This window comes from Vidua chalybeata, chromosome 1, assembly GCF_026979565.1.
Source record: "Vidua chalybeata isolate OUT-0048 chromosome 1, bVidCha1 merged haplotype, whole genome shotgun sequence".
NCBI classification, from domain to species: Eukaryota; Metazoa; Chordata; class Aves; order Passeriformes; family Viduidae; genus Vidua; species Vidua chalybeata.
The window spans coordinates 82,292,876-82,305,329 of NC_071530.1; the positions used below are offsets into that span (position 1 = coordinate 82,292,876).

A 12,454-nucleotide genomic window follows, 5' to 3' on the forward strand; every position below is an offset into this window, starting at 1 on the left:
AATGGCCCATTTTTATTATTTCAGAACACAAGAGATAAGTTTTATGGTTATGACAATGTTTGTGTTCAACTGCCTTGCATCATCATACACAGAACCAATAAAAGCAGCAGTTCAAAATAACTAAGCCAAGACTGCAGCCTACCGGCCAGAAAGAATAGCAGAACAGGGAGTTGTTTTCTTATGTAATTCCTCTACAGCAAAGACAGAAATCGTCTTACATAATTACTCTAAAGTGATCCTCTGCCCATCCCCAAAAGAGAAAAAAGAAAAAAAAAAAAAAAAACAAGAAAAAAAAAAAAAAAAAGAAAAAAACCCCTACATTTTCAAACCTCACTACTTTGACTTATTTAATTTCTAGAACTGCTAAATACTATTTTTCCAGGCCTTACAGATGTTTCTTCACACTTTAAAAATGGAGTTTTACTTAATGGCAATTGAGACTGAAAAGGCATACTGTGCTGAGGCAGAACTCATTTCTATGAGGTGCTGAGTATCCAGTTTCAATGGACAGTTCAGAACATTTAGCCAAATGCCTACACAAATATTGCATGATGAAGAAATAAAATCCAAACCCATTCAGCTCTTACCCTACACAGTCATCTGCTAATCCTGTGTCATAGAAGTGTTGGGCACCAAGTTCTTGAAGTCGTCGGTCTACTGTCCTTCCGCCATTACAAAAGAACATGTACTCTGAATCTCCCAGACCTAGCAAATTCAAGGAAAGAGGAATCGTGTCAAATCAGGCAGCCTCCCAGGCTACACAAAGTCAGGACAGACTTTTCTTGCAGGCAAACAGAAGAATCAGGTATGTTGGAGCAAGTCCACAAGAGGGCACCAAGATGATTTGAGGGATGGAGCACCGCTCCTAGGAGGAAAGGCTGAGATAATTGAGTTTGTTCAGCCTTGAAAAGAGAAGGCTTTGGAGTGACCTAATTATGGTTTTCCAGTACCTGAAGGGAGCCTGCAAGAAAGACATGGGGGATTTTTACAAGGACATGTGGTGACAGGACAAGAAGGAGTGGCTTCAAACTGAGAGTAGGTTTAGATTGGATGTTAGCAAGAAATTTTTTATTGTGAAGGTGGTGAGGCACCAGCACAGGTTGTCCAAAGATGTTACGGATGCCTCATCCCATGGTTAAGGTCACACTGGATGGGACTTTGAGCAACCCGGTCTAGTGGCAGGTGTCCCTGCCCATAGCAGGGGGTTGGAACTGGATGATCTTAAAGGCTCTGTCCAACAAAGGCCTTCTATGATTCTATGATAAATATAATTATAATATCTATAAATACTTAAACACTTGCATATGTAAGTGTATTACTCAGATGCTACATTGAAATATACACACATGTATATGAATTTCAAACAAAATTGTGTTTGTCCCAAAATAGGGTTGAAGAAGTGGTTCCTCCTTCCTAAATGTAAGACAGAGAAATACTCTGAAAATACTTTGCTTTCAATATTTCACATACCAGAAGAATACTGCTTTTAGTTTGAGGCTTTTAAAACACACAAAATTCCTCTAATAGGAAAAATACAAGGAACTGAAAACTGATAAACTACGTGTCAATTACCCAAAGAAATTATCTTTCAGGATTAAGTTGTTAATAATGCCAGCAACATGAGAAGAGTACTAAAAGAAATTTAAAAATGTTAGAAACTTGGGGGAAAAATAAAAAGGATCAAACATAGCAGTGATTTTAAGAAGAAAGCTGAAACATCTGCATGAGGGACTATAGTCCAGCAACTTCCTCTGCAGGAATCAAAGATTTCTTTGCAGATTTTGTTTCACCTGCACTGGGTTTTCTGCTCCTTAAATGTTGTGAAGCTGTTTTAGATGAAGATGCTCTTTGTTACCAGTTGAACTGTCAGTGCACTCAGGAGGTATGTCCATGAATTTAAGAGGTCAACCAATTCACCGACCTACCCCACAAAAATGATCAATTATCCTTAAGAGATGTTTGCCCAGCAATCCTAAAGACCACTGGTTTTAGGCCCATCTTCACAAATTATCTAAGTAAACCACACCACTGGTTCACTATTGCTATTGGAATTTTTCACAGCCTGACCCTTTCTTGTGTGGAATTTCAAACCACTAGATATTTATTATTTCCACTTGTGCTGGTTTTGGCTGGAATAGTGTTAGTTTTCCTCATCACAGCTAGTATGCGGCTGTATTTTGGATTTGTGCTGGAAACAGTGCTGATAACTCAGGGATGTTTGGTATTGCTGAGCAGCACTTACACAGAGCCAAGGCCTCTCCCCTCCCCTCCCCCCACCAGCGAGCGTGGTGGAGGTGCACAAAATGGACACAGCTGAGACAGATGACCCCAACAAAATGACCAAAGGGACATCCCATGCCATATGGCATCATGCTCAGCACATAAAGCTGGGGAAAAGAAGAGGACATATGCAGTAATGGCATTTATTTTCCCAAATCACTGCTATGTGTGATGGAGCTCTGCTTTGGTGGAGATGGCTGAAACACCTGCCTGCCCATGGGGAAGGGTGAATGAATTCCTTGTTTTGTTTTAATTGTGTTCATGACTTTTGCCTTCTCTATTAAACTGTCATTATCTCAACACACGAGTGTAATCACTTCTACCCTTCCTATTCACTCCGTCATCCCACCAGGGAGTGGCTGGGGGAAGGAGAGAGCAGCTGGTGGGGCTTGGTTTCTGGCTGTAGTTAAACCATGATGCCACCTAATAATGAAGCATTCCCCTCTTCTTTTAAACAGCCTTTTCTTCTTTTTTTTTTTTTTCCTTTTAAGAGGACTTTTGCTTTCTCTCAAGTACAGTTAATTGAAGCAAACATTTCATTGGACCAGTTTAGATGGATACCATGAATGTACTTTAAGACTGATAACTTGTTAAACTTGAATCACATTGTAATTTAGACACCATAATAATTTCTGCCATAATAAAATTCAGAGTTAATATAATATTTATCTTTACAGAAATACACACATATACATGCAGTCAGCTAAGAAAAACCTGCCTATTTCACAAATTGTTATGTGTAACTAGGCAATAGCATAACAGCTTCTCAGAATGCTACATGATTACGATGCATATAGTTCAGACTTACACATTATAAATCCAGTAGAAATTCCCTTCTAATAGGTCCCTTTCTTATTAGAAACGTAGAAATTTCCTCACTCCCATCTATCAGGTAAAAATAATATGGGTTTAACATAGACATTTCTGGAGTTTATTTATAAATGTAATTTGAAAACTGAACAACTAACCTTACAATCGGCTCAAGATATATAATGTATTTTGCCAAATCTGTATTTTGCTTATGTATCTTTAAGCTGAAGGTACATTCATTCTCTTGATGAGTACAACATTCAAAACTAAAGTATTAATGCAAATTTAAAGGGCTGGGAAGATTCAAGGTTTTTACTTTTAAGAACATTTTATACTGCCTTTCCCTCTGTAGGGAAAAATGTCCAATGACTCAAACAGCCAAGTAAACTAATCTAGTTTACTAATCTCTGTAGAGACTTGACATGAAATTTAAACTTCGAACAGTTATAGATAGCTTATATCATATAGTTTTTATGCAGAGAGAAAATTAAGCTATAAAAAATTACATTGGTAGCTTACATTCAGATAATTTTGTGATGTTTTTCCTTTATTGCTCATAGAGGACATTATATAAAACTGCTGTTTATAAAAATAAATGTTTTATAAGCACTTTAAAAAGCCCAAACCACCTATTCAGAAATAAAAGAAATATAAAAGTTATTCACTGACAGACAAGTTCTGCAGTAATATAGAAAATACTAAGTCACCTAGCAATCCATACTGGAGATGTGCAAAATGGTCAGGAGGCAAAGTCTTGTCTTGAATTTTCTTTACAAACTTGCGGGCAGTGTCTGGTGGGTCTCCTGTCCCAGTAGTGGAAATAACAATAACTACAGGATCCTTTTCTGTTTCCAGGTTATACTACAAGCAATAGAACAAGTTAAGTTACAAGGTGTTATTTGATACATAATTGCAGCTTTAGATACTCTATCTCCCACCTTTCTTCTCCCCAAGTGTACACAAAAACCATTTAATCACGTTTTACCTATATTAAGCCACAGAAAGGCTTTCAAGTAATTACAAGCAATTTTGGGGATGCAACTTATGATCATATTTGGAGTTTTCAAGACCAAATTTGATAAAGCCCTGAAGAACCTGCTCTGACTTCAATTGACCCTGCTGCAAGATGACATCATAAAGCCTCTTCCAACCTGAAATATCCTATGATCCCATATACAGATGTCCAAGGGCAGCATTTTGTGCAGGCTAGTACATATATGAAGAATACTTCACAAATGCACTCAGCTTAAATACACAGTTCTTACAGTATTTTATTTGTCAAGTGGAAAAAGTATTTTTGTATATATGATCACAGTCACACAGACATAATCCTCATGATTTCACACAGATAAGTGGGGTGTGGCCACACAAACTGAAGGGATCATTTCTAAGTTCCATTAAGTATCATTTGGGTCTGATAACTTCCATGTTACAAAATCACAGTATCACAGAATTAACTAGGTTGGAAAAGACCTTTGAGATGATCACACCCAAAAAACCCCCCAGTCCTTTTGGGGAACTGTCGTTATTGGACACGAAATGAGTACACAGAAGCTTGGTAAGTTCAAAAGAGAAAAAGAGCCAGTTTTATTCAAACATCTGGTATTTATAGAACTCCAAAGGTGACCATGGATTGGAGGATGGAATTATCACCTCTCCAACCACACTGGTCTAAAGAACAATCAATCATTTCTCTCCACCACAGAGGAATATGTAAACTATTCTATTTATACATGAAATTGTGTGGGAACTCTGACTCTCAAATATGTAAACATTAGCAGAAGGCTAAAGAAGTTTTCTGAGAACTTTAAAACTTTCAAAAGAACTATAAAAAAACTTAACACTTTTAAAAACCAGGGCAACAGGGAACTAAGGTATCTCTGAAGAGTGATAATCAGACAGTGATTGCTCTGCAATCTGATTAATGTTGGCCCATTCACCCTGCCCCTAATTCTCTCCTTTGCTAATCCACATTTCCCAGAGTTTCATGGGACTACTCCCATTATTCCAGCTTGACAAGAACTGCCTGTAATAGGGACTGTGTGTCAGTTCCATAAATTTGGATCTCATGCAACCATTAATTACTTCTCAAGTAAAAAGCACTCAGAACCTTTGACTATCCCATCTTTAGCAGGCTGCAGCACTGTGCCAATGTGCTATCAGTGGGGTCACCCCCACAAGTCGCTCTCACAGCACCCCTATGGCCTACGGGTAGTGAAACACAGCTCCAGTCCAGTGTTTGGGAGTGACCTCTGGAGACCTAATCCCACTCCATGCCTCAAGTATGACTGACAGACAGTGCACACTCAGTCAGGTATAATTGGCTGAATTTTGAACACTTCTAAGGGTAGAGATTTCCCTTTTCTGGGCAGCTTCTTCCATGCAGAACTTCTCCACCAGTGTCAAATCTGAGTTTATCAGGCAGCACCCAATGGATTTGGTCTCCTGTTGTCCAGTTTGGCTCACATAGGCTGCTATTAGAGCACTCCTTAGCCTCCTTTTAGCCATAATAATCTAAGCTCCCTTCTACTGCTCCCTGTGGGTTGCAGTTTAAATCATCTCCCAGCACTCTAAGTTTAATAAAAATAACAGGACTATGAACAAATAGATTGCAAGAGGTGCTGTGTTTCACTCAGAGCAGTTTCAAGACTGTAATGCAAAACTCCAGATTTTGAGGAGTTATGTTCTAAACACCTCCCTCAATAAATCACTCAAACTTTATCTCCTTATCAAGCTGTGTAAAAAATTACCTGACACCTACAACCCAAAAGGCCTAGGAACACATAGAAACAGACTAAAGTGCTTTTGCTTTTGGCAGTGTTTCCAAATCTTTCCTGAAGAAGCTAAAAGCAGTTGCATGGAAAACTTAAATTACTACGTCTTGCCTCCGACAGTGGCCTACAGCAGAAACTTAGAGAAGCACAAGTAAACAGAGTAAACATGCAAGGATATTCCCAGGACACTCTGCCAGACTTCAATGAGTTGTGGCCCAGGAATCTTCCAAACACAGCTTTTGTCTTTTACAAGTTCAGGCAAACTTCAAGTATTCACAAAATCCTGAGACTTTCAAAACTGAACGCTTAAGTTGAACAAAAAAAGGCTTCAAGGGTCCTGTTGCAATAAGGACTCAGATTTTCAAAACTTCCACAGCTGATTTGATAATACAGACCCACAACTTCTGCAGTGCATTGGCACAGGTGACTACTGCATTTACAAAGAAAGGCAAATTATTGAAGTAAAGAAAGTAAGGGTCTACTGGTATCACATGAGAATATACACTAAAATGAGCTCCATTAAAAAAACAAAAAAGATACAAGCTCAGGAATTATGAAATGGCATATTAGAACAGAGGAATGATTAGCTCACTACATTCTTGTTTACTCCACTGCAGATTTTCATCTGCAAACTTAGACACCTTTTGAAAACTAAACATTTGGTGATACAGGTTCTGCAATAATTTGTGTCAATTACTGCGAGGATTGCTACATCACCAGACCAGCAAGAACCTAACACAACTACACAGTTTTTTACTCTACCTTCCACTTCCTCCTGTATCTTTGTATTTCAGGTTTGTCTCACTCTTTCCTTCAAACATTCTCCTCAGCTGAGAACAGCAATGCCACCCAAGAGCAGTGAGCAGCCTGCTCAAGCTGTGCATAGTTGCTGAAAGGAGATGATGGGATCAGACAGCCAGGTTTGTCTCATCCAAAATAATACCTATCATGAAAATGTACTTATTCAGATAATTCATCCAAGGCTGACTACACACACTGTGACCCAAGATGATCTCCATTTAGCCTCCCATTTTTTACTGCTCCTACCTCACTTCCACTTCATTTCAGTCTTCATAAAACGTAACCACCATAACCAACCAAAGATTTATGACCTTATCTTACCCCTTGAGACACAAGTAGTGTCTCTCACTGTAGGTGAGAGACACTACTTGGAAACAGCCAGTGTTCCTGAGACCTGAGCAGTATTTGACCATTCACTTTTGAATGGCAAGAATTACTATTACTGGCTCTGTAACCACCTAGTCCATCCACAGACCTTCACATGGTCTGAAAATACACAAAAGCTAAATAAGGCAGACTTTCTAACTGGCAAGTAGGGAAAAAAACAGAAGCTTATATGCGACGAAATTTACAAAGCTGCAGAAGTTACTTTTTTCCTCAATGCCGAATTCTCAGATTCTCAATTCATAATTAATTTCCAGCTCTGAATTGTCTTGCCAAATTTGGCAAAATACATTTATTTAAGTGGCAGGCCAATAACAGGGCTAGAAATGTTCTGACTATCATCTTCCTGAAACTAATCTCCAAACCTGCCAAATGCAGAAGAAATTAAATGAAAGAATATAAGAAGGATCTTCACATTCCCTGATGGCTGCATAAAAGTCTCTAACACTCAGCTCCATACTTACTGCACATTCATTCAAAATGTCTCACATTTTCAAGTGCATGTAAAAAACTCTTTTAGATCTTATTTTCTCCTCATCTCATATGAAATACCAGGCTATCAAGTTTTGATTGTTTGGTTTTTATATGTTTTTGTTTGAGAGCATACAGTTAAGAGTACTTTGTGAAGGAAATTACAGTCCATAATGCTTTCAGTTACAGAATTAAGTTTTCACATTCTTACCCTTGGATAACAGCAAGTAATAAAAAGCCACTTCCTTGTCCCAGCCAAGCATTTTATTTTTTTCTAGAACATAAATTGAAGTGAGTTCTGTGAAATTGAAATGAGTGCATATGCTAAGCAACACAAGAAGACCCACAAAAGCTCTGGGACATGCTGCAGCCCACAGTTAACACAGAACACCAATGCAACAAAATAAATAAAAAAAACCCCAAAAAACTAAAAAAAAAAAAAAAAAACAAAACAACAAAAACCCCAAACCAAACTAAAACAACAACAACAAAAACCAAACAAACAAAAAACCAAGGAAAAAAATCATTATTTCTAGTAACAGCAGACGTGACCTATAAGTCCAGAATTCATTCACTACTGCATACATAAAAAGTTTTCAAGAAGTCACTGAATCATTGTTAGATGAGAGATAAAGACATATTAATCTACAGTTCTAATAAGAAAAATCTGAAGACTTATCTTTGGCAGAAGGCTATTAAGCAACTGTGAGTATTGGTTGAAGTTACTGATTCACAAAGAAGAAAAATTTGACACTCTATGGTGTTTTTCAGGTGGGTGCATCTGCTACCTTTCATGATATCAAGAACCACCACTCTAGCATGTGAAGAAGAATGCAGATCTTCAATACATATTTTTCAAAACAGCATGGAGTATCTCACCTTATCCATTTCACTTATACAGTGCATATCAGCTTCAAGTCCATGGGCACCTGCTTGCTGCCATATTTCCTCAGCTATGGCTTTTGCCTGCCCCTTTTGTGTTGCATAGAGGAGCAAAAACCTCCTTTTTGACTCACAGCACATTCTATTTTTTTAGAGAAACTGCAGGGGAAAAAAGAATTTTAAAAGTGAATTTATTGTAAGCAGAAAAGCAAGATTTTACTTTGCTTATGAGATTAAAAAGAGATAAAGACAGCAGCATCAGTGTTTAACTTGGAAATGAGGCATCTGCTCTGAAGTGAAGCAATTTCTCACAAGCAAACTTTGTAGATCAGGTTGCAAAAGATGTGTGGTGTTGGTCCTATGTGCTGTACTGCCTTGATGCTCCAGTAATGTAACAATATCTCTGGTATCAAGAATCTAGTTTGTAAACAATACAACATGAGAACTTTTAAAATAAAAATATATACTCTTTTTATTATATTATTATATATTTTCCGTTTCAAATTAGTGACTGCTTTGTTTACTTTTCCGAGCTGTCTTTGAAAACAAAACATAGACCTGATGAAGTCAAACTACAAAGCCTGAGGAAAAAAAATTAAATTCTCAGTTTCTCCTTTTCTGAAATCAGTATTTTTTGCTGCAATGACTTTACACTTTATTGCCCACTATGTATTTTGGAGCACAAACACTGACTTTAATTTCATATTTCAAAGGGGAGCTCCTTACAGAAGTGCAACCTGACCCTGAGATTAGCTCAGTTGCTCAGAACACGATGCTAATAACACCAAGGTGGTAGGTTTGATCCCCATATTGGCTATTCACTTTGGAGGAGCTGTACTCGATGATACTTCTGGGTCCCTTCCAACGCAGACTATTCTGTGATTCTGTGAACTACAGAATTGACTCTCTGGGGTTTTATTCTCCTAAAAGTAAGAAACAATCTTAAGAGAAATCTGCCACGGTGTCACCAAGTCCCTCGCAAGCAGCAGGATGAATGAGATGCATATCCTTATCCATCCACCTGTCCCATGAAAATTTAAATGCAAGAAGTTTTCTTCCATTATTTTGACACAGAGAACACCACAGATTTAACTTCAGGCAGCAGTAAATAAGAGAGAGAAGCAGAATGTCTTTAGAGTGGATATTACAAATTATTTTTTGTCAATATTTTGTCATTGCTAAGGAGGTGCAGTAGAACTCAAATACCTAGAATTAGTACTGAGAAATTTTCAGTTCCCAATCTGAGGTACCTCTCCCATACCTGGGCCCAGTTTGCTGCACTTCACCTATTGCTTCCACAAAGCATTCAGTGTCCCAGCCAGACACACTGAGTTATGGAAACCTGTGGCTACATAATTTGAGGTATCTCTTTTTTCTCTTTCTCTCAAGAGAAAACAAACATAGCTGAGTTGTATAAGAACACTGTACTCCATAGACATGGCAGGATATTTTTCCCCATAGTACTGCAGAAGGTTTTTCCTACAGGAATTTTTTTCATAATTTTGATAATTATACATCAAAAGTAGCAAAACTAAGTGAAAGGTTCTTAAGATGCCTGTATCATACATGAATTTCATGAGAAATGTAATTACTAGAAAATGTTGAAGTTTTCATTGTATTTTCTTCTACTGTGTTTTCCATTTTAGTTTTCATTTTAAATTAATGACATATATTATCTAAAATTATTAGTAATTACCTTAACAACAACCTTTAAATAAATTCATTTACATAACTGGTTTCATGCACATGTGTGCACAGAAGGTGTATACAACAAAACAATCCTGAAAATGATTTTTCACCTTCCTTTTCCAAAAGAAAAAAAATGTGATAATTATGGTCATTCATATAAGATAGCATAAATACTGTTTAAATACCCTCAGATCCTTGTAGTAATACAGATTCATCCGGGTCATGTGTTGTGTTTTCACCTCTTTTGTCAGCAGGTGGCATCACCCGACCACAAATGAATAAAACCAATAAAGACAAACAGTCCTTCATTACTACACTCTTCCTCATACTTCAGAAAGGGAGAAAGATAATCAGTTTCCCACAAAGACCACACCATAGTACAGAAACCTTCTATGCAAGAAAAGCTGAGGAGTAAGCTGCCAACATTATAAACCAGGCATTACCAACAAGTCTGTTAGAACAAGAGTCAGCTTGGGAAGCTGTTATTGTTTGAGAAGCACAAAAATTTCCAACAGCAGGGGGAATGGAGAGGGCAAGAGATGGAATAGCAGCCAAGATGTGGTCTGACATGGTCAGATGGTGTCCTAACAGTGCTATGATCTCTAAGTCAGGCAGAGCAGCCAGGATTCCTGTAAGACATTGTGAGTTTTCTACTCCAGCTAGCATAGCAACAATAAAGGGTGCAAAAAGTAGCTACACACATTTTCGGTGCATAGATGTGAACTTGGAGAGAGGTTTTTTCACTGGTGAATGGACCAGTAGCTTGTACAGAGACACAAAAATCTGGAGCAATCATACATCTCACAGACAGCATGTGGAAATAAAGAGAACCCACACAGCCAGAAAAGCTGATGATGCTGGAGATGCACATACAGACTGCCTGAGACAGGGTAGGGCATGCGTATGCAACAGTGTGAATGAATCCTTGTAGCAATGGGGGAGAATACAATTAGACAATTCCTTGGAATTACATACAGAAAGCTGTTTTAAATATTTGTGGCATTTATTAACATCTTCCAGGAGCCTAGTATTATATGTGTTGCATTTTGCTATTCATCTTAAATACATAATTCAATTAACTGACTGGTTTATTTAATTCCCTAAAAGTTAATTTTGTCAACAATAGACCAATAAATTCCTTTGATCATTTGATCTAAACTGCTCAAGTTGAAGAGTTTCAGTCTGCGAACACATCTTCTCTCTGTCATCAACCATAAGATCTTTGTGCACAGACTGCCAAGTGACGGTGCTCTAAGAGAGAAAAATCAGTCATGCCTACCTGCAGATGAACAACCATAAACGAGGAACACACTTGCTCTCAGACGAGCATGCTGCCCACACTGCTCTTGCTTTGCTGCTCTACACACTCTTCAAAGACGCTACTCCATTTGCACCTACATGATACAAGTTCAACTGGAATAAATAGGGGAAAAAAAGGCAATTCTTGAGCTATCAAGCTTTCTGAAGAATCACTGTAACTTTAATAATATTACCACACCAGCAGCCTTTAACACGTTGTCGTGCTGGAAGATGCACATCAAAATACAATGTTTAAGCTGGGAACACAACCTATGATTTGCTGGATCACACCAGGGCTTAACAGGAAACTAAGGATGAAATTCTAAACTACAGCTCTCCTAATCCAATACTTGGAAAAGTCAGAGAGCTAACAGTCCACGGAAGATTAGCAGGGAGTCCAGCAGCTCCCTAAGGCACCTAAGGACAATCCATGCAGGAATGCCGCTGAACCACACGTGCCGCCCCAGCAGGGCCGCAGCTGCACGGCAAGGCCAGACCGCGCACGTCATGAACCTGCTCCGTCAAATATGAACTGCGCGGCCACACACCGGGAAAAAAAAAAAAAAAAAGGCAAGAAACTTCAGTGCACACACTGCTAACTATGTAATCAGTAGATGGATAAACTCCTTAGATCCTCATTCAACCTGAACTGCACACATGGAGGAGTTTCACCCTTCTGAAACTTAGAAGAACGTCTTCTTTCTGCCAGCAACCAGAAGAGCTTCACGCACTCCTCCGTGGCTTTAACCCAGGTTGTGGGACCGTGCTTTAAACCACGAAGCCATTCCCAAGCCACTTTTTCAACACCTTGCGACTCGCTCAGAACCATTCTAGGGCCAAGACAAATATAAAAGCGAAATACAAACCCTCCGCCCCGCCCCGGTGCCCCTCGAGCAGGGAACGGGAGTACTTGCGCTGCAGGACGCGGTGCACACGGAGGCGAATCCCACTTCCAAGCAAAGCGCCAGAGCCGGCCCCTGTCCCGCCACTGCCCGGGCAGCGCCGCAGCGGGCCGGAGGCAGCGGCAGCGCGGGGAGGAGGCAGGGCCGGGGCGGAGCGGGGCG

General features: G+C 39.0%; 1 protein-coding gene across 6 annotated transcripts in view; it reads right to left on the reverse strand.

The window, feature by feature from the left end:
- The window catches only part of MTRR (5-methyltetrahydrofolate-homocysteine methyltransferase reductase), a 28,813-nt gene extending 16,409 nt beyond the window's left edge, over positions 1 to 12,404 (reverse strand). The window contains exons 1-5 of one of the 6 annotated variants that reach the window (XM_053957155.1): positions 12,301 to 12,404; positions 11,371 to 11,485; positions 8,400 to 8,561; positions 3,798 to 3,951; positions 588 to 705 (exon numbers count right to left, since the gene is read on the reverse strand). In XM_053957155.1, the coding sequence (XP_053813130.1) occupies positions 588 to 705; positions 3,798 to 3,951; positions 8,400 to 8,543 (416 nt within the window). In that variant the 5' untranslated portion in view covers positions 8,544 to 8,561; positions 11,371 to 11,485; positions 12,301 to 12,404. Of the gene's footprint in view, positions 1 to 587; positions 706 to 3,088; positions 3,136 to 3,797; positions 3,952 to 8,399; positions 8,562 to 8,714; positions 8,810 to 11,370; positions 11,505 to 12,256 lie in introns of those variants that run through there. The other 5 variants (XM_053957145.1, XM_053957136.1, XM_053957173.1 and 2 more) reach the window with 5 other exon arrangements.
- Positions 12,405 to 12,454: the final 50 nt, after the last annotated feature.